Here is a 22,524-nt window from a genome sequence, read left to right on the forward strand (position 1 = left end):
CAATAGCAGTCAGATCTGAACAACAGTCTGATATAAAACACAATTACCACCCACTGAAGTCACAATAAAGCAGAAGAAAGGAGGCCAATTATTCAATGATAATCCAAGCTCATGAATCCCCTGCTTAATGACTGTATTAATAAATTAGGTGGCAGTAACCTTAACAGGCAACCGAGGATTATAAACTGTTTTCATTTTAATCAAGAATTGCACATACCTTGTTTAGAAGTTAAATATTTAATTGAGGAATACAATTAAAATCTACACATGTAATTCGCTGAATTGAATAGTCTATTTTCACAATCAGATTAAAATGTTGAACATCTTACATATAAAACAACTATACGTCACAGGGTTCATTGACATACACATGTATTCACATTAGCTTTCCATCAATCTTTCAGATTCCTTGAAGAGGGACACCAACCCCAGACTCTAATGAACATTTCTCAAATTCGAACTGGCAATGGATGGCATCAATCAGAAGACATATATAACATGTTCCTCAATGCACTCAAGGAGGTAGAGAAACTCATTTTGGACCACGTGTGGAGGTTTAAAACTGTGTTTACAGGTAGTTTGCAACCACTCTTTAATTATTTCCTTGGAGCTTCATTGAGTGAAATCATTACATTGCAACAATATCTTGTACCTTCAAGTCTCATTTGATTCAATTTATCTTTGTACCAATTACACCATAATTCCTCATTTTAATTAGATTGTGGCATCATTTAGTATCAGCTTGTGTGTGTAAAGATGAGGAAAGCCCATTGACCTCACCCTGTGTTCCAAAACATCACCTATGCAATGAATACTGAACTAAAACAAATGATGTGATGTTGCTTACAGTCATTTGGTGGATGGTGTTTCCCATAAAACAGACTAAATAAAGTTGTTCTGCAGAGTCGCCTTGTGCCTGAACCCTGCGGTTCCACCAAGACTTTTAACATGAAACAGAACAGCAAATATTCAGCTTTCAATTTTAAATGTCGATTTAAAATTTTGGTTACAAAATTGTAACCAAAAATGCAGCACTGTAAAAGTAAAGTACATAGTCAAAAAAGTGATTGTTACTGCAGAAGATTTTCAATACTTTATAGGTCTATTAAAATATTCAGTTGAACTTCCAGAAGGTTCGCACTGGCTTATAGATAAACAGCTGCCCTAACCTGAGGGACAAGTACTACAGTTACAAGTCACTATTTGTCTGATGCAATGTGATTTTTTAAAAAAAAATTAGATTAGGTGGTTTAATACAAGTTTTAAGGTCTAAATTTGACAAAATCCATTTTATAATGCTCAAATATTAATGAAGGCACCAGTAATACAATATTGTCTAGACAATAGTGGATATTAAGTGCTATCATATTTACATTTTCTGAAAAAGTCTATACAAGGAATCTTTACATTTTAGAAACATGATTTCTAATTAATGTGTAGAAACCCTTCATTGTGAAATACCACTTAGTGAGTACATGAGTTGAAAGCAAGGATTTTATTGACATGAATTTTAATAAATGATTTGGTTAGCATAGCTTTTACTTTCAAAAGTGTATCATACTTCAAAGAGAAAGATTACCAATGTATCGCAAACTGTTTTTGGGGTGTTGGCAGGCAAGATTATATTAACAGGTTTGCAGGAACAGTGATCATAACTCCAAATGTAACTGATGTGAAATTAAATAAGCAGAGTGAGAACTGAGTTGATAGCACCAAGGTCCAGATAACATTGCGATATGCAGGATATCAAGGAAAGGATAGAGGTGAAACAACTGTTTGTGACATAAGCAACGTTCTCTAAAGGATGCAGAAAGAATAACCTATCTTCAGTTGTTTATTGCCAAATTTTCCCCCGAAGTATGCTCCAGTTTACTTGCCAAGACTCCAGTGTGTATAAAATATTGTGTATGAAATACTATCAATGCTAACAGGTTTTAAGCTCAAGTTCTAACTGTTTAAAAACAGATTGTTTGTTGATCACCTCATTTGTGGTGTTGCAACCTGTGACAGAAACAAGCCCAAAGCATTTGGGACTGGCCATACTGAGTTGGTGATGATCAATGTAGACTGAATGTTCAGGCACTTTCTGTGGCAAAACAAGAATTATTTCCACAATTTTCTCAAGTGAGATTTCCCTGTTTCTTCACGGGGCTAAAATGTACCCTGGAATCTGTTGTCCAGAGAAAGAGTGCAGAACACCCACTAAACGTAGCCACCAACCCGATACTGGTGGGTACTAAGTCCTCTCACTGGGATTTGGGTCAGCGCTTCTCGGCTCACCTCGACTCAAATCAAAAAAGCAATGTTCACTGTGACCTCCACGTGGTTCACTCTGCTCAGAATCACAAAGGAAGTTTAAAATTTTCAACTGGAATGCCAATCCTTACTTTAAGACGCATTTTCAAAAAGAGACTGCTGTCCTCAGCGATGTTCAATTGCACAAACTTAGATCACTGAAGCATTGCTGCAGCTATACCATTTTATGCAAAAACAGTTACAATTTTTGTTTCTGGTACACTACTAGAAGTGCTTTTACTCTGCAAATCGTTTGCATTGATCCTTTGGCCCTAATGGAAAAAGGCAAGTATTATAGTTTATAGCCTTCAAAATAACAGAACCCTTTCTTCACTATAAATGGGCTCAGTGCTCCAGGTTAGAGACGCCTCTATAGTCCGTCTTCATTGCAGTGACTAGTAATTTAGAAAGGATTGAGGAACCAAACCCTGAGAGGTACAATCCTTAATACCCTGCCTATCCTGCAGAATTATGCAGTGTGAGTACACAGAATAGTCAGCATTTATCAGTGTTTTGCCAAGAATATTCAGATTCTCTCCTTGATCAGCAATTCCAACTAATAGAATTTGAGCACTCTTCTCCACTCATAGATCGAGATTCCTCACCAAATTTGCTCGATGTCTCTATTTCCATCATGATATTGCAAGTTAGGCTCTAGGTAGCTAACAAACTGGATTAAATGTTTGAGGATCACCCTTTTAACTGCATTGAATCACATCCAGCGGGTAAACTGTCAATGTGGCTGAAGAGGTCTCCTCACCCAGTGCATTAATTGCTTTGCATGTATAATACCCCGAGTCCATCTGAGTGACGTTTGTAATAATCAGTGAGCAGCTCCCATCCTCTTGGTAATCAATCTGGAAGTGTGAGGACTCGGTGAGTGGATCCTCATTTTTGTACCAAATCACTTCAGGGTCAGGGTAACCTGTGTCAGGGAAGAAAAAGTACAGAATAATAAGAGATTTCAACAGAATCTTTCCCCAGAACACTATTTTTCAGGGCAAGGATTAGATTAGATTTTTAGATTACATTACAGTGTGGAAACAGGCCCTTCGGCCCAACAAGTCCACACCGACCCGCCGAAGCGCAACCCACCCATACCCCTACATTTACCCCTTACCTAACACTAGGGGCAATTTAGCATGGCCAATTCACCTGACCTGCACATCTTTGGATTGTGGGAGGAAACCCACGCAGACACGGGGAGAATGTGCAAACTACACACAGTCAGTTGCCTGAGGCGGGAATTGAACCCGGGTCTCTGGCGCTGTGAGGCAGCAGTGCTAACCACTGTGCCACTTTAGTTTCAATCAGAAATGGTGGAAATACATATATAGAAGTGGCTGTGCTGCCCCTTACTCATCATTTATGAAGCTAAACCAGATTATTGAACACAATGACATATAGTAGAACAGCGTTATAAAGTATAATGTTATTTATGACATAATAATCAATAACTACAGATTACAATTTCAAGACTGAGCTAGGAGAGGGAGCTAGGAACGAGAGGAGAAGAAACTTCTTTACTCAGAGTTGTTAGGATTTGGAATGCGTTGCTTGGGAGAGAGGTGGAGGCAGATTCCAAGGGAGTTTTCAAAAGATAGTTGGATATACTTGTGAAAGTGATGAATTTAAGAGACCTATGGAGATAGGGCTGGAAAATGGGACTAGCTGGGTAGCTCTTTCAGGAGCTGGGACAGACATGATGGATTGAATGGCCTCCCTCTGTACTGTAAAATTCTATGATTATACAATTACATGTTGCAGCCCAAGATGGCAGAGAGAAGCCTTTGTTTTTGCAGAGTGCTTTATGTTTCAGAACCAATCGAAAATGCTTCTCAACATATTACTTTTGATGTGAGATAATGAATGCAGACAAATGGGGCAATTGTTGGTGTACAGTCAGACCCTACAAACAACAGCTGGAGTTCAGTGTTTGATGTGGGGTGGGGTAGGTTGGAATAACATTGTGATTTGGAGGAGCCGGTGTTGGACTGGAGTGGACAAAGTTAAAAATCACACAACACCAGGTTAGAGTCCAACTGGTTTATTTGGAAGCACTAGCTTTCGAAGCGCTGCTCCTTCATCAGGTGATTGTGAAGCAGGGCCATAGGACATAGAATTTATAGGAAAGATTACAGTGTCATGCAGCTGAAATGATATATTGAAGGGGTGGCACGGTGGCACAGTGGTTAGCTCTGCTGCTTCACAGCGCCAGAGACCTAGGTTCAATTCCTACCTCGGGCAACTGTCTGTGTGGAGTTTGTACATTCTCCCCATGTCTACATTGGTTTCCTCCGGGTGCTCTGGTTTCCTCCCACAGTCCAAAGATGTGCAGGTCAGGTGAATTGCCCATGCTAAATTGCCCATCGTGTTAGGTGAAGGGGTAAATGTAGGGGAATGGGTCTGGGTGGGTTGCTCTTCGGAGGGTCGGTGTGGACTTGTTGGGTCGGTGTGGACTTGTTGGGTCTAAGGGCCTGTTTCCACACTGTAAGTAAGCTAATCTGAAAAAAAACTAGATTGTTAAATTTTTCATCTTTTAGAATGGGTTTGCTGTTTCAGCTCTTTAATATGTAAATCCCAGAACTTCTTTTAAGTCACATTCTCAAGATAACTTAAGGTTTTATAACAAAAGGTGACATGTCAGCTCAGACAATGCCTTAAAGCTGTGAGGTTAGAGACCATCTCTATCCCAAACTTGAGTTAGACTGGTTCTATTTCCAAACTGGAATTTACAAAATATTACATGGACTGACTGCCTCCATTGACTGTCTGCAGATTGTATCTGCAAATATAATTCTTCAAATATAAATTCACCCCATAGAATTACATGTGTGCACATGTGCAGAAGGGAGAGACAGAGTGTGTGTGCATGTGAGCGTGCGCATGTGAATGTGAATGCACGAGTGAGTGAGTGTTTGCGAGCATGCAAGCTTGGTAAAGTGTGTGCGTGAGTGTGATGGAGTATAAGCCTGTGAGAGGGTGTGTGTGTGTCCGGGGGTGGGGGTGGGGGGGGGGGGGGGCGGGGGGGTGGTTGTACATGTGTGCATATGAGAGAGAGCCTGCGTATGAGAGAGGGTCTGTGTGAGTGTGTACGCATGCACGAGAGAGGGAGAGGGTATAGTGCAATGAAGTCACCTTGGGTTCATGTCACACTACAGGTGACCCCACTGCACTATACACACTCTCTCTCACACACTCTAACATACGCTCACACTCACACAGACCCTCTCTCATACGCATACACATATGCCCCCCATACTCTCTCACACACACACTTTACCAAGCTTGCACACACGCAAACATACATTCTCTCACATGCACTCACACGCACACACACTGTCCTTTACTCAGCAGAGAGCGGCGCGAGCTGGAGCGCAGAGCTGGTCGGGAAGGTAAGTGATTGATATTTGAGTGGGTGTGTTCACAGGTAAGCTACTCAGTGTTCTTGCTTTGGAGACGAAGTGTAGAGTAATGGCAGCGCAGGCAGTGGAATGTTCCTCCTGCCGGATGTTTGAGGTAGGGGTGACCACCGATACTCCTGCCGACTTCATCTGCAGGAAATGCAGTCAGATCCTGCTCCTCACAGAACGAGTTAGGGAACTGGAACTGGAGTTGGATGAACTGAGGATTATTCGAGAGGCTGAGAAGGTGATAGATAGAAGCTACAGGGACATAGTTACGCCAGAGAACAGAGGTAGCTGGGTAACAGTTAGAGGTGGGAAGGGGAGGAAGCAGGCAGTGCAGGGATCCCCTGTGGTCGTTCCCCTAAACAATAAGTATACCGCTTTGGATACTGGTGGGGGGGACAGCCTAGCAGGGGTGCGTGAGGTCTGGCTCTGAGACTCAGAAGGGAAAGGGGGAGAGGAGGAGAGCGCTAGTTATAGGAGACTCTCTAGTTAGAGGGACGGACAGGCGGCTCTGTGGGCATGGGCGAGACTCTCGGATGGTTTGTTGCCTCCCAGGTGCCAGGGTCCGAGACGTCTCAGACCGTGTCTTCAGAATCCTTAAGGGGGAGGGTGTGCAGCCAGAAGTCGTGGTGCACGTTGGCACCAATGACATAGGTAGGAAGAGGGGTGGGGAGGTCATTCAAGAGCTCAGGGAGTTAGGCTGGAAGCTGAAAGCTAGGACAGACAGAGTCGTCATCTCTGGGTTGTTGCCGGTGCCACGTGACAGTGAGGCAAGGAATAGGGAGAGAGTGCAGTTGAACACATGGCTGCAAGGATGGTGTAGGAGGGAGGGCTTCAGGTATTTGGACAATTGGACTGCATTCTGGGGAAAGTGGGACCTGTACAAGCAGGACGGGTTGCACCTGAACCAGAAGGGCACCAATATCCTGGGGGGTAGGTTTGCTAGCACCCTTCGGCGGGGTTTAAACTAATTTGGCAGGGGGATGGGATCCAGACTTTTAGTCCAGCAAGTAGGCTAGCTGTTTGTCAGGATGTCCAAGTGTGTGGGGAGGCTGTGAAGAAGGTAGCACTGACAGGGAATACTTGCGGACACAGAGATGGGTTCAAGTGCGTATACTTCAACGCAAGGAGTATCAGAAATAAGGTCGGTGAACTTAAGGCGTGGATAGGTACCTGGGACTATGATGTTGTGGCCATCACGGAAACGTGGATAGAAGAGGGACAGAAATGGTTGTTGGAAGTTCCTGGTTACAGATGTTTCAGTAGGATTAGGGAGGGTGGTAAAAAAGGAGGGGGGTGGCTTTGCTAATTAGAAATGGTATAACGGCTGCAGAAAGGCAGTTCGAGGGGGATCTGCCTTTAGAGGTAGTATGGGCTGAAGTCAGAAATAGGAAAGGTGCAGTCACCTTGTTGGGTGTTTACTATAGGCCCCCCAATAGCAGCAGAGATGTGGAGAAACAGATTGGGAAACAGATTTTGGAAAGGTGCAGAAGCCACCGGGTAGTAGTCATGGGCGATTTCAACTTCCCAAATATTGATTGGAAGCTCTTTAGATCAAGTAGATTGGATGGGGCGGTGTTTGTGCAGTGTGTCCAGGAAGCTTTTCTAACACAGTATGTAGATTGTCCGACCAGAGGGGAGGCCATTTTGGATTTGGTACTCGGTAATGAACCGGGACAAGTGATGGGCTTGTTAGTGGGTGAACATTTTGGTGATGGTGACCACAATTCTGTGACTTTCACCTTGGTTATGGAGAGAGATAGGTGCGTGCAACAGGGTAGGTTTTACAATTGGGGGAAGGGTAATTACGATGCTGTAAGACAGGATCTGAGGAGCATAAGTTGGGAGCATAGGCTGTCGGGGAAGGATGTCGTGGAAATGTGGAACTTTTTCAAGGAACAGATACGACGTGTCCTTGATATGTATGTACCGGTCAGGCAGGAAAGAAATGGTCGTGTGAGGGAATCTTGGTTGACGAGGGAGGTTGAATGTCTTGTAAAGAGGAAGAAGGAGGCTGACATAAGGTTGAGGAAACAAGGTTCAGACAGAGCAGTGGAGGGATACAGGATAGCCAGAAGGGACCTGAAGAAAGGGATTAGGCGAGCCAAGAGAGGGCATGAAAAATCTTTGGCGGATAGGATCATGGATAACCCAAAGACATTTTATGCATATGTGAGAAACATGAGAATGACGAGAACGAGGGTAGGTCCAATCAAGGACAGTAGTGGGAGACTGTGTATTGAGTCGAAAGAGATAGGAGAGGTCTTGAATGAGTACTTTTCTTCAGTATTTACGAACGAGAGGGACCGTATTGTTGAAGAGGAGAGTGTGAAACGGACTGGTAAGCTAGAGGAGATACTTGTTAGGAAGGAAGATGTGTTGGACATTTTGAACCATTTGAGGATAGACAAGTCCCCCGGGCCTGACGGGATATATCCTAGGATTATATGGGAAGCAAGAGAGGAAATTGCAGTACCGTTGGCAATGATCTTTTCATCTTCACTGTCAACGGGGGTGGTACCAGGGGACTGGAGAGTGGCGAATGTTGTGCCCCTGTTCAAAAAAGGGAATAGGGATAACCCCGGGAATTACAGGCCAGTTAGTCTTATTTCGGTGGTAGGTAAAGTAATGGAAAGGGTACTGAGGGATAGGATTTATGAGTTTCTGAAAAGACACTGCTTGATTAGGGACAGCCAGCACGGATTTGTGAAGGGTAGGTCTTGCCTTACAAGTCTGATTGAATTCTTTGAGGAGGTGACCAAGCATGTGGACGAGGGTAGAGCAGTGGATGTAGTATACATGGATTTTAGTAAGGCATTTGATAAGGTTCCCCATGGTATGCTTTTGCGGAAAGTCAGGAGGCATGGGATAGAGGGAAATTTGGCCAATTGGATAGAAAACTGGCTAACCGGTCGAAGTCAGAGAGTGGTGGTAGATGGTAAATATTCAGCCTGGAGCCCAGTTACAAGTGGAGTTCTGCAGGGATCAGTTCTGGGTCCTCTGCTGTTCGTAATTTTTATTAATGACTTGGATGAGGGAGTCGAAGGGTGGGTCAGTAAATTTGCAGATGATACGAAGATTGGTGGAGTTGTGGATAGTGAGGAGGGCTCTTGTCGGCTGCAAAGGGACTTGGATATGATGCAGAGCTGGGCTGAGGAGTGGCAGATGGAGTTCAACCCTGCCAAGTGTGAGGTTGTCCATTTTGGAAAGACAAATAAGAATGCGGAATACAGGGTTAACGGTAGGGTTCTTAGTGAGGTGGAGGAACAGAGGGATCTTGGGGTCTATGTTCATAGATCTTTGAAAGTTGCCACTCAGGTGGATAGAGCTTGTAAGAAGGTCTATGGTGTATTAGCGTTCATTAGCAGAGGGATTGAATTCAAGAGTCGTGAAGTGATGTTGCAACTGTACAGGACTTTGGTAAGGCCACATTTGGAGTACTGTGTGCAGTTCTGGTCGCCTCACTTTAGGAAAGATGTGGAAGCTTTGGAGAGGGTGCAGAGAAGATTTACCAGGATGTTGCCTGGAATGGAGAATAGGTCGTACGAGGATAGGTTGAGAGTGCTAGGCCTTTTCTCATTGGAACGGCGAAGGATGAGGGGTGTCTTGATAGAGGTTTATAAGATGATCAGAGGAATAGATAGAGTAGACAGTCAGAAACTTTTTCCCCGGGTACAACAGAGTGTTACAAGGGGACATAAATTTAAGGTGAAGGGTGGAAGGTATAGGGGAGATGTCAGGGGTGGGTTCTTTACCCAGAGAGTGGTGGGGGCATGGAATGCACTGCCTGTGGGAGTGGTAGAGTCAGAATCTTTGGTGACCTTTAAGCGGCAATTGGATAGGTACATGGATGGGTGCTTAAGCTAGGACAAATGTTCAGCACAACATCGTGGGCCGAAGGGCCTGTTCTGTGCTGTATTGTTCTATGTTCTCTGTCTCTCTCTCTCTCTCCTGCACACGCACATATATAAATGTTTGTGGAGTGAATTTGCATATGCAGAATTATATTCGCAGATACATTCTATTTTGCTCAAAAAATGCAGAACCTACAGGCAATCAATTCATGTAATATTTTGTAAATTTCACTTTGGAAACAGAACTAGCCTGACTCAGGCTTGGGATACAGACAGACTCTGACCTCACACCTTTAAAGCATTATCTGAGCTGACATGTCACCTTTTGTTATAAAACCTTAAGTTATCTTGAGTATGTGACTTAAAAGAAGTTCTGTGATTTACGTATTAAAGAGCTGAAACAACAAACCCATTCTAAAAGACAAAAGACTTAACAATCTAGTTTTGTTCAATATATCATTTCAGCTGCATGACACTGTAATCTTTTGCTATAAATTCTATGTCTTATGGTCGTGCTTCACAACCACGATGAAGAAGCAGTGCTTTGAAAGCTCATGCTTCCAAATAGACCTGTTGGACTATAACCTGGTGTTGTGGAATAAAGTTGATAATTTAGGAGAATTCCCTTGTGTTCAGCTCCATTATTGTCGCAGGCCGGGAAAAACAGGCAACAGAAATGATAGGAACCTTCAATACCAGTGCACCTCCCCTTTAAACCACCAAGCTACCTGTACAAAGCACTGAAATGATGCTTAGCTTCCTCACCAATGAGCAAAGCCAAATTAATGGTTTACCCCCCCAGTTAACATTGATCAATTCTCCCAATGCTGCTCACCTTCAATATGACACTGCAGACAGGAGGCACTGCCTTCCAGTTCGTCCAAGTCCTGCAAAGTTTTACTGAAAAATGGCTTCCTCTGAATTTGCTCATCCAGGGAGGAGAGCACCTCCTGTTGGTGAGTTGGACTCAGTACTGGGAAAGGATGACAATAAAGACATGATAGTTGATATCCACTGTACAACCACAGCCAAGACCTCCGGTTTACACCTGTACGTAGTTGATTTTTGTCCCCCTTATCTGTTCATGCTATGCAAACATAGTTGGCTGTTTCTCCAGCTTCATTGCTCTGGAGACAGCATTAGTGAGCTGCTTTCTTGAACCACTGCAGCCCTTATGGTGTGTATATATATTCATCACGTCATTCGGGAGGGAGTTCCAGGATTTGTTCCAGCGACAGAGAAGGGATGGTAATGTTGTGACTAAATCAAGATGGTGTGTGGCTTGGAGGGAATCTTTGAAATGGCACTGATCCCATGTACATGCTGCCCTTAACATCTAGGTGGGAATAATCACAGGTTTAGAAGGTGCTGATGAAGGAGCCTTGCTGAGTTACTGCAGTGCATCTTGTAAACAATACACACTGCTGCCACTGTGAGGCAGTGACAGAAAGACTGAATGTTGAAGGTGCCAATCTCGAGAACTAAATGGTGTCAAATGTCTTGGGTGTTGGGGAGCACCATTCATGCAGACATGTGGAAAGTGTTTCATTGCACTCCTAACATATGCCTTATAGTTGGACATGCTTTCTGCAGAGTCAGGTGGTGAGTTGCTCTCTACAGGATTCCCAACCTCTGACCTGCTCTTGTAGCCACAGAATTTATATATCTGGTCTGGCTCCATTTCTAGTCAAAGGTAATCCCCAGGATGGTGATCGTGGGGAATTCAGAAATGGTAATGCCACTGAATGTCAAGGGGAGATGGTTAAATTCTCTCTTGTTGGAGATGTCCATTATAGACACTCCTGTAACCTGACTGTAACTTGCCAGTTATCAGCAGGACCAGGGAGAGGGTGGAACAGATAGTGGTCAATACTGTGGTCTATACTTACAAGACAGTTCCAGTCCTCTCCCAAGGAATGACCAACTACAGCAAGGTCACCCCTGAACAGGAGAGGTAGACAGATTGGTGAGGTGCGTTGGAAAATGGGGTTCCTTCAGAACAGATCTTTTTCAAGTATTTGCTTTGTAGCGTGAAATCTTACCTAACAGTTGGTATAGCAGCATATGCTTAGACCAAACATAAACAATTTCTAACAGACAAGACAAAGGGAAGGTGGTAAGAAAGGCCACGCAAATTAATCTCAAAGAACCATATGGATCTTTTATCAACGCAATGTTTAGGAAAATGGAACTTTTACTCCTAAAAAGACTGAGGAGAGGTAGGAGGGGGCACAAAGAAGTCTAGGCGGGAAGGATTAGAGAAAACCCAAAGTGTTCTACATTTGTGTGAGGAATAAGATCAGAGAGAGTGTAGGGCTGATCAGGGATAGTGGAGGGAAAGGGCCTGGAGTCTGAAGAGGTAGGGGAGGCATGAGTGATGAATTTTTTGCTTCAGTATTCACTAGAGAGAGGGACCTTGTTGATAGTGAGAACACCGTGGACCAGGTTATAGGCTTGAACAGATTGATTTTAAGGAAGTAGATGTGCTGGAAATTCTGGGAAGCATCAAGATAGGGTGCGGCATGGTGGCTCAGTGGTTAGCATTGCTGCCTCACAGTGCCAGGGGCCCAGGTTCGATTCTAGCGTCAGACAACTGTCTGTGTGGAGTTTGCACATTCTCCCTGTGTCTGCATGAGTTTCCTCCAGGTGCTCTGGTTTCCTCCCTCAATCCAAAGCTGTGTGGGTTAGGTGGACTGGCCATGCTAAATTGCCCATAGTGTCCAGGGATGTGTAGGGTAGGTGCATTAGTCTGGAGTAAATGTAGAGCAGTAGGGGAATGGGTCTGGATGGGTTATTCTTTGGAGAGTCAGTATGGACTTGTTGGCTGAAAGGCCTATGTAGATGCTGTAGAGATTCTAAGATAAGTCCCCATGGCCAGAACAGATATATCTAAGTTTACTACAGGAAGTAAGGAATGAGATTGCTGCATCTTTGGTGATAATCTTTGCATCTTAACTCTCCACGAGAGCAGTACCGATGACTGGAGGGAGGTGAATGTTGTTCCTCTATTCCATCCCAGTACCGTTCGGAGACTGCTGACAAAGGGGTTCGGCCTGAAACATTGGCTTTCCTGCTCCTCGGATACTGTCTGACCTGCTGTGCTTTCCATCTTCACACCTACTAACTCAACCATCCTCAATTGTCACAGTTGTATTTTTCTTGTTTATCTAATGTATATCTAAACTATTGCCTCATAAGAGACCACTTGAACATTCTTTACACACTGCTTATATTAGGTAACTGTGGTCATAAACCCTAAAAATCTAACAAGAACTAGTCATGCAATTTCATGAACTGACTAGTGGTGAACAGTGAGGAGCAGCTAGGAAGGTAAGTGATAGGAATGTGCTGCGGTGAGTGAATCTCTGGGATTGTAGGCCACAGGCGATGTCCAGGAACCAGGTCTGGGTGCCATGTTAGGGGAGGGGGACTGCACAGTACCTCAAAGAAAATATGGATAAAAGATCAAATTCAAAGAAGTGCAACAGTTTGCCTTACCCAAATAGCCAAACTGAGAGCAACTGACTGACAAAGTGGTTATGAAGTGCATTGCATCGAAGCCAGACTTTTGATGGTTTTTATAGATGGAGGCATAAACTACAGAAGAAAATGATTTTTTGACGAACTTCCCATGTTCTCAAATTCTAGGCACCAGGAGATAGCAAGACTTTGTAGGGGAGTATAGAAATTGGGAGACCAGCTCAAAGGCTGAACATTACCCAGAAGCTGATGTTGTTTCCCCTTGCAGCCAAGAAGACGGAGGAGATTTGATAGAATTGTCAAAAAAATTATGAAGGGTTTAGATGGAATAAATATAAACTCTTTCCAGGGGCTGAAGGACAGATAATCAGACGACCCAGATTGTATCGATTGCCAAAAGGATCAGAGGTGACATGAGGAAAAATCACTTTTACGCCAAAGGCAAGGATTTGGAATGTACTCTATCCTGATACTGAGGTGCCAGTCAGTCAGTTCCACTGAAGATCAGTGGCTCCATGGTCGTGTAGAAAAGAGTTCTTTACATAAGGAGGAACTCAACGGCTTACCACTTTTGTCTTGAGAAGTAGGTGCAGATTCTGCATTGTCCGGTTTGTTCAATGGCAAAGCTAGTCTCTTGAGGGCAAGAAGTGCCTTCCCTGCTTTCTAAAATTTAAAAAAAAGATGAAATATTTCGCTTCAAAATAGATGAACAATCACACAGAAGCACAAGCAGGTCCAATTCAAAACAAAATAAAACTAGGGAATCTCACAGTACAGCAAGTCAGCGCTTGACCCATTGTTCCTGTATGGTAGAATGACCAATGACCAATCACTGCCCTGCTTTTTATCCAAACCCTTCCGTTTTTGTCCTTTTTAGCATACATTCAATATGTTTGAAATCTATCATTAAATCTGCTTCATCATCCTTTCATCAGTGCATTCCTGTTCTTAAGTGAGAAAACATTTATATTTCCTGACCTTGCACTGTTGCCAAATATCTTATCAACCATCCTGCCCAGGTAGAAAATTCTTCTCTATATATTTTATCAATATCCTGCATAATGTGACTGAATTTAAGTTTATTCATAGAATTAAAACAAGTGTTATGAAGGTGTAGGTGTGTACTGTTCCTTTGAGAGAGAGATGAAGCTAGCAAGGTCTGACTGAAAGCACAGAGTGTGCTGAACAATTTAAAAATAGAACTCTTGGTTGAAACAAATAGCTGGAGTTGCATTGCCATGGAACAAAACAAATTCTAATTCGGCCAATCAGCTTAAATTATGCCCCAGATACCAAAAACCAATCAAAATTGAATTTTAATGTTTGGGATGGCATCAAACCAATGAAATGATTCAATGTTTTGGGGTATAAAACTGGATATTTTGAACAGTTAGAGGGAGAACAGCAAAGAGCATGACCAAGTGCAAACAGCTAGCCAAATAGCTCTCTGAAAGGTACCTGTCCGCAAGAAAAGTTGGAGACCGAAGAAAAGACGACCCAGAAGTTAACAGAGAAAAATCTCTAAAGGAGAATTGGCAAAGCTGGCTGATTTTGAAATGTGATTTTTTTTTTCTAAATTGCTATCAGGGTTTTTTTTTAAAAAAAGTCAGACCAGTATTATAGAGTGGGAGGTAAAATATAGGTTTAAAGAGAAAGGAGTTGGAAATAGTTGTTGTTTTAATGTCCTGTACTGGACTTAAAGAATAAAATTGTTAATTTTTACTTTAAATAACGAGATCAGGGATAATTCTTTGTCTCTCGAAATTTAACAGATTACGACGCGAGGTGAGCTTCTCTGTGGGACGGGTTTAAACTAGCAGAGGGGTTCACTCCATGCCGTAACATAAGCAAATTAGAGGAAATGGAACCAAGCAGATGTAATATATTTGGATCACCAAAAGGCATTCATAGGAGTCATAGAGATATACAGCATGGAAACAGACCCTTCAGTCCAACTCATCCATGGCACCCAAATGTCCGAAATAAATCTACTCCCATATCCCTCTAAACCCTTCCTATGCATATACCTATTCATTTATATTATACCAGCTTCCACCATTTCCTCTGGCAGCTCATTCAGAGCATGACCCTGTGTGTGAAAAAGTTGCCCCTAGGTCCCATTTAAATCTTTCCCCTCTCACACTAAACCTATGCCCTCTAGTCCTGGACTACCCCACTATAGGGAAAAGACCTATCTATTTACCATATCCAAGCCCCTTCATGATTTATAAACCTCTAGGTTCACCCCTCAGCCCCCAACACTCCAGGGAAAACAGCCCCAGTGTTTTCAGCCTCTCCCTGTAACTCAAATCCTCCAGCCCTGGCAACATCCTTGTAAATCTTTTCTGAACCTTTTTAAGTTTCACATCATCCTTCCAATAGGAAGGAGACCAGAATTGCACACAATATTCCAAACGTGGCCTCACCAACGCCATGTACAGCCGCAACATGACCTCCCAACTCCTATACTCGATGCACTGACCAAAAAGGCAAGCGTACCTTCACTATCCCATCTACCTGTGACTCCACTTCCAAAGAATTAGGAACCTGAACTCCAAGGTCTCTTTCGTTCAGCAACCGATGAGGTATCACATGTCAGGCTACTTCAGATAAGAGTCCACCGTGTTGGAACAAGTGCATGAATATAGGTTTGGCTAATTAATGGAAGACAGAAAATTGGAATAAAGGGGGTACTTCCAGGATGGCAACCTGCAAATAGAGTGCTGGTGATCAGTGCTGCAGCCACAATTAGTAGGTGAGAAGGTGAAGGTAACAGAGTCTACAGAGGGATATAGGCAGGTTAAGCGAGTAGGTAAAACTTGGCAAATAGAACACAATGTGAGAAACTGTGAAGTTATTACCATGGCAGGAAGATTAGAAGATATGAATGTTAGTTAAATGAGGAAAGACAGCAGAAAGCTGCAGCACAGAGACATTTGGGAATCCCCATTTATGAATATTATCTAAGATCAGTGGGTAATAGGGAAGACAAATGGCTGACAGCCATTATTTCAAGGGAAAGAAGTGCAAAAAATAGAATGCCTTGCTAAAATTACAAAAGGCAAAATAAAAGACTACACCTAGAATACTGCAAGCAGTTTTGGTTCCTTCATCTAAGAGATATTGACATTGGAAGCAGTCCAGAGGAAGGTCACTAGGTTAATCTGGTTATACCTTCCAGGTGAAGTAGCGCTTGACCTATACTTCACTTAATCTGGTCTACTGCATTCACGGCTCACAATGTGGTCTCTTCTATACTGGGGAAACAAAGTGTGGACTGAGTGACCACTTCACAGAATGTTCTGCCCACAGAAAATACCCCTGAGCTTCCAGTTGCCTGCCACTTTAACACACCACCAACATCTGTCTCAGGCTTCCTACAGTGCTCCAGTGAAGCTCAGTGCAAGCTGGAAGAACAACACCTCATTTTCCACTTCAGGACCCTGCCACCCTCCAGGCTCAATATCGAGATCAATGCTTTTTGGGCTTGAACACCCCCAAGTCCTAGCCCCCTACCACACACACACCAGGTCTTGTTATCACATAGTCTGCCACTAACAGTATCCCTTAACAGCTATTCACCCTCCCAGCCAGATCGCTATTGACTCCTTTGTCTAACTATTCTCTCTTTGGGCTCTATCCCTACCTATTATTTAATTCTTAACTCCTCCCTCCACCCTATCTTCTGCAAATAACTGACATTTTCCTAACTACCATAAGTTCTGAGGAACGGTCACTGGATCCGTAAGTTAACTTTGATTTCTCTTCACAGGTGCTGCCGAGACCCGCTGAGCTTTTCCAACAACATTTTTGTCTGTTCCTAGGTTATGGAGGGTTTGTCTTATGCTGAACAAGTGGGTCGGGCTTGTACTCATTTGAAATGTGTAAAAGGAAAAAGACACTGTGTTTAAATATATAAAGATACTTTGGAGACTTGACACTGTAGATGAGGCGAAATGTTTCTCCTGAATGAGAGTCTAGAACCAGAAGGTGTAAGTACAGTATAGCCAAAAAGCCTGTTCATTATACATGTATACTTCTGGATGAATAAAACCTCTTTACACTGCCTCCTTACTTTGGGATTTTTTTTTTGAAAGCTTCTATCTTTTGTTCAGTCCTTTGTCACAGTTTGCAATTTGTCTTTGTCAGTTTAGTTTTAACTTGAAATTGACCATATCAAAGTCCTTCTTATGCAGAAAGTAAGGCTAAGCTGCTAAATGTTTCTCCTTAGCTTAAATTTCTGATTCCCACAATAGTTCTCCATTTTATTCCATTCTGGTTACTATTTAGCTTTTCATGACAACACAAAAACAGGCAACTTGGCACAGCTACTCTATGTCACTGCTTATGTTCATAATTAGCCTACTCCCAGTCTACTCTACATCAAACCCTCCCCATGTGGTTGCAAGTTCAATGTTCTCACCACTCTCTGGATACTCAAGTTCTTTCTAAATATATTCTTATTTATTAGCGACCATTTTACAGACTATGCTTAGACAATGCCACAGTGAATGGCGATAACAGGCCAAGGAATGATTCACTAGTTGAAGGCTTGCCACATTATTTCAATGAGTAGAAGACAAGCAATTATTACTTGACTGGTGCAGGCATAGTCATAGAGAAGTACAGCACGGAAACAGACCTTTTGGTCCAACTCGTCCAGGCTGACCAGATATGTCTAGTTCCATTTGCCAGCACTTAGCCCATATCCCTCTAAGCCCTTCCTATTCATTTACCCATCCAGATGTCTTTTAAATGTTGTAATTGTTCCAGCATCCATTACTTCTTCTGGAAGCTCATTCCACACATGCACCACCCTCCGCTTGAACAAGTTGCCACTTGGGTCACTTTTAAATCGTTCCTCTCTCACCCTAAACATATGCCCTCCAGTTCTGGACTCCCCCAACCCAGGGAAAAGACTTTGTCTATTTACCCTATCCATGTCCTTTATGATTTAATAAACCTCGAGAAGGTCATCCCTCAGCCTCCAACGCTCCAGGAAAAACAGCCCCAACGTATTCAGCCTCTCCCTATAGCTCAAATTCTCCATGCCTGGCAACGTTCTTGTAAATATTTTCTGAACCCTTTCAAATTCCTCAGGGACAGGATTTATGTGCATATGGAAAGGCAAGGAATGATTAGGGATAGTCAACATGGCTTTGTGTGTGGGAAATCATGTCTCACGAACTTGATTGAGTTTTTTTGAAGTGACGAAGAGGATTGATGAGGGCATTGACCCAATGGGCTGAGAAGTGGCAGATGGAGTTTAATTCAGATAAATGCGAAGTGCTGCATTTTGGGAAAGCAAATCTTAGCAGGATTTATACACTTAATGGTAAGGTCCTAGGGAGTGTTGCTGAACAAAGAGACCTTGGAGTGCAGGTTCATAGCTCCTTGAAAGTGGAGTCGCAGGTAGATAGGATAGTGAAGAAGGCAATTGGTATGCTTTCCTTTATTGGTCAGAATATTAAGTGTAGGGGTTGGGAGTTCTTGTTGTGGCTGTACAGGACATTGGTTAAGCTACTTTTGGAATATTGCATGCAATTCTGGTCTCCCTCCTATTAGAAGGATGTTGTGAAACTTGAAAGGGTTCAGAAAAGATTTATAAGGATGTTGCCAGGGTTGGAGAATTTGAGCTATAGGGAGAGGCTGAACAGACTGGGGCTGTTTTCCCTGGAGCATCGAAGGCTGAGGGGTGACATTATAGAGGTTTATAAAATCATGAGGGGCATAGATAGGGTAAATAGAAAAGGACTTATCCCTGGGATAGGGAGGCCAGAGCTAGAGGGCACATATTTAGGGTGAGAGGGGACAAATTTAAAAGGGATCTGAAGGGCAACATTTTCACGCAGAGGGTGGTGCGTGTATGGAATGAGCTGCCAGAGGAAGTGGTGGAGACTGGTACAATAGCAACATTTAAAAGGCATCTGGATGGGTACATGAACAGAAAGGGTTTAGAAGGATATGGGCCAAATGCTGGCAAATGGGACTAGATAATTTAGGAAATCCGGTCAGTATGGACTAGTTGGTCTAAAGACTTTTTCCATGCTGTGCATCTCTATAACTCTAAATTTCACAATGTCCTTCCGATAGCAGGGAGACCAGAATTGCACACAGTATTCAAAAAGTGGCCCAACCAATGTCCTTTACAGCCACAACATGACCTCCCAACTCCTATACTAAATACTCTGACCAATCAAGGCAGTATTCCAAACGCCTTCTTCACTATCCTATCTACCTGAGACTCCACTTTCAAGGAACTATGAACCTGCGCTCCAAGGTCTCTTTGTTCAGCAACACTCACCAGGACCTTACCATTAAGTGAATAAGTCCTGCCCTGATTTGCCTTTCCAAAACGCAACACCTCATATTTATCTAAATCAACCTCCATCTGCCACTCCTCAGCCCATTGACCATTTGATCAAGATCACTTTGTATTGAGGGAACCTCCTTTGCTGTCCACTACACCTCCAATTTTGGTGTCATCTGCAAACTTACTAACTATACGTCTTATGTTCACATCCAAATCATATATGTAAATAATGGAAAGTAGCGGACCCAGAATCGATCCTTATGGCATGCCACTGGTCACAGGCCTCCAGTCTGAAAAGCAACCCTCCACCATCACCCTCTATCTTCTACCTCCAAGCCAGTTCTGTATCCACATGGCTAGTTCTCTTCTGTATTCTATATGATCTAACCTTGCTAACCAGTCTACCAGGAGAAACCTGATCGAATATCTTACTGAAGTCCACATAGATCACATCCACCACTCTGCCCTCATCAATCCTCTTCATCACTTCTTCAAAAAATTCAATCAAGTTACTGAGATATGATTTCCCACACACAAAGCCATGTTGACTATCCCTAATCAGTCGTTGCCTTTCCAAATACATGTAAATCCTGTCCCTCAAGATTTCTTCCAACAACTTGCCCACCACCAATGTTAGGCTCACCAGTCTACAGTTCCCTGGCTTTTTCTTACCACCTTTCTTAAACAGTAGCACCACGTTAGCCAACCTCCAGTCTTCCGGCACCTCACCTGTGACTATTGATGATACACCGTGGGTGGCACGGTGGCACAGTGGTTAGCACTGCTGCCTCACAGCACCAGGGACCTGGGTTCAATTCCCACCTCAGGCGACTGACTGTGTGGAGTTTGCACATTCTCCCCGTGTCTGCGTGGGTTTCCTCCGGGTGCTCCGGGTTCCTCCCACAGTCCAAAGATGTGCAGGTCAGGTGAATTGGCCATGCTAAATTGCCCGTAGTGTTAGGTAAAGGGTAAATGTAGGGGTATGGGTGGGTTGCGCTTCGGTGGGTCGGTGTGGACTTGTTGGGCCGAAGGGCCTGTTTCCACACTGTAAGTAATCTAATCTAATCTAAATATTTCAGCAAGAGGCCCAGCAATCACTTCCCACAGAGTTCTAGGGTACACCTGATCAGATTTTGAGATTAATCCACCTTTGTGTGTTTTAAAACATCCTGCACCGCCTCCTCTGTAATATGGACATTTTTCAAGATGTCACCATCTATTTCCCTACATTCTGTACCTTCCATGTCCTTCTCCACAGTAAACACTGATGTAAAATATTCGTTTAGTATCTCCCCCATCTTCTGGGGTTCCACGTGCAGGCTGCCACGCTGATCTTTGAGGGGCCCTATTCTTTCCCAGTTATCCTTTTGTCTTTAATGTATTTGTACAATTCCTTTGGATTCTCCTTAACTCAGTTTGCCAAAGCTATCTCATGTCTCCTTTCTGCCGTCCTGATTTTCCGCTTACGTATATTCCTACTGCCTTTGTACTTTAAGAATTCATATGTTTCCTTCTTTTTCTTGACCAAAACCTCAATTTATCTAATCATCCGGCATTCTCTACACCTAGCAGCCTTGCCTTTCACCCTAACAGGAACATACCGTCTCTGGTCTCATCTCATTTTTTGATGACATCCCATTTTCCAGCTGTCCCTTTACTTGCAAACATCTGCCCCCAATCAACTTTTGAAAGTTCTTGCCTAATACCATCAAAATTAACCTTCCTCCAATTTAGAACTTCAACTTTTAGACCCAGTCTACCCTTTTCCATCACTATTTTAAAACTAAGAATTATGACTGCTGGCCTCAAGGTGCCCCCCCACTGACACCTCAGTAACTTGCCCGGGTCTTATTTCCCAAGAGTAGGTCAAGATTTGCACCTTCAGTCCTTACCTTCCATTTCTGCTTGGCTAGAAACCGTTTCATTCTCTCCTTTGACAGCGTCTTAGCAACTCCCTGCTCTGTGCTCTGTAACCACGGATGGTTCAGGCACTCCTCACAGGTTAACCGTCTCCTAAATGCAGAAGAAACCAAAGTAGGCTGATTTAAAAAATTACCTTTAACCATAAGTGATGGGCTGCAGCTATTTACAGCCTCTATTAATGAGGGTCTGACTATCATCTATCAAAGTTTGGTGACTGATCGAAATGAAGAGGGAATGTAAACAACATGGAGGACTTGCACATGTTAAGCAAGTGGGAATGTGTAGCACCTAGAATATAATGCGTAGAATTGTAAAGTTATCCAATTTGTTGGAAATCTAAAAAAAAGTAGAACTCTTTTTAAAAAAAAAAGGTGAGATGACAGTAAGTGTCAATATCAGCTGTAGCCTTTTGTCCATGAATCATATCAAGGTAACATACAGGTGCAGCAAGCAGTTATAACAATTTTCTGCAGTGTTTCATAGGAATATTAGACAAAATATGATACAGAGACACATAGGGAGGTGTTGGGGAAGGTAATTTGAGGGTAAGAGAGCTAGCTTAAGGAGAGGAAAGTGAAGAGCATTAAAGGAGGGAATTTAGAATTAATGACTTGTGGACAAGGCAATTGAAGGCAATAACGGACTGATTAAGACCAGGCTGGTCACGAGGCTGGAGTTGGACAAATGTTGATGCCTTAGAAGACTGTGTTGTCAAAGACCGCTACAAAGACCATTGAGGGATTGAGAATTTTTAAATGGAGGCTCTGCTTAGCTGAGTGCCCCCAGTGCAGGTCAGAGTGCACGGGGTGAAAGTTGAACCAATTTGATAGGAGTTCAGACATAGGTAACTGAGATGTGAATAATGGCAGGTCTACGGATACCAGCCAGGAATGCACTGAAGTAGTCAAGTCTAGAGGGAATAATGGCTTAAAAAGGTTTTAGTAGCAGATAAGCCAAGCCAAGCCAAGGCTGGATTTGAACAAGGTTCAAGTGGAGGTAGATATTCTTACTGATGGCAGAGACGTATGATTGGAAGCTTTTCACAGGGTCAAATATGAACCAAGGTTGCAACCCAGTCTGGTTCAGCCTTCAACACTAGGCAGAGAGGAAAATGGAGGTCATGGGACATAGCTGAGTCTGGGGAGGGGATCCAAGGTAATGACTTTGATTTCCTCAATATGCACATGGAAGACATTTCTGCTCATCCAGGACTTGACAAGCTGAGCAGTGGAATTACTTAAAGGCAGTG

General features: G+C 43.2%; 1 protein-coding gene across 2 annotated transcripts in view; it reads right to left on the minus strand.

The window, feature by feature from the left end:
* Positions 1-216: 216 nt before the first annotated feature.
* Positions 217-22,524, minus strand: part of LOC122540007 (myosin light chain kinase, smooth muscle-like) — a 91,305-nt gene continuing 68,997 nt past the window's right edge. For both annotated transcript variants that reach the window (XM_043675292.2, XM_043675291.2), the window contains exons 14-17: positions 21,245-21,365; positions 13,606-13,702; positions 10,395-10,532; positions 217-3,220 (exon numbers count right to left, since the gene is read on the minus strand). In XM_043675292.2, coding sequence (XP_043531227.2) covers positions 2,994-3,220; positions 10,395-10,532; positions 13,606-13,702; positions 21,245-21,365 — 583 coding nt within the window. In that variant the 3' untranslated portion in view covers positions 217-2,993. The remainder of the gene's footprint in view (positions 3,221-10,394; positions 10,533-13,605; positions 13,703-21,244; positions 21,366-22,524) is intronic.

This window comes from Chiloscyllium plagiosum, unplaced genomic scaffold, assembly GCF_037043375.1.
Source record: "Chiloscyllium plagiosum isolate Xiang-an unplaced genomic scaffold, Cpla_swu_hap1 HiC_scaffold_32, whole genome shotgun sequence".
Lineage (NCBI taxonomy): Eukaryota > Metazoa > Chordata > Chondrichthyes > Orectolobiformes > Hemiscylliidae > Chiloscyllium > Chiloscyllium plagiosum.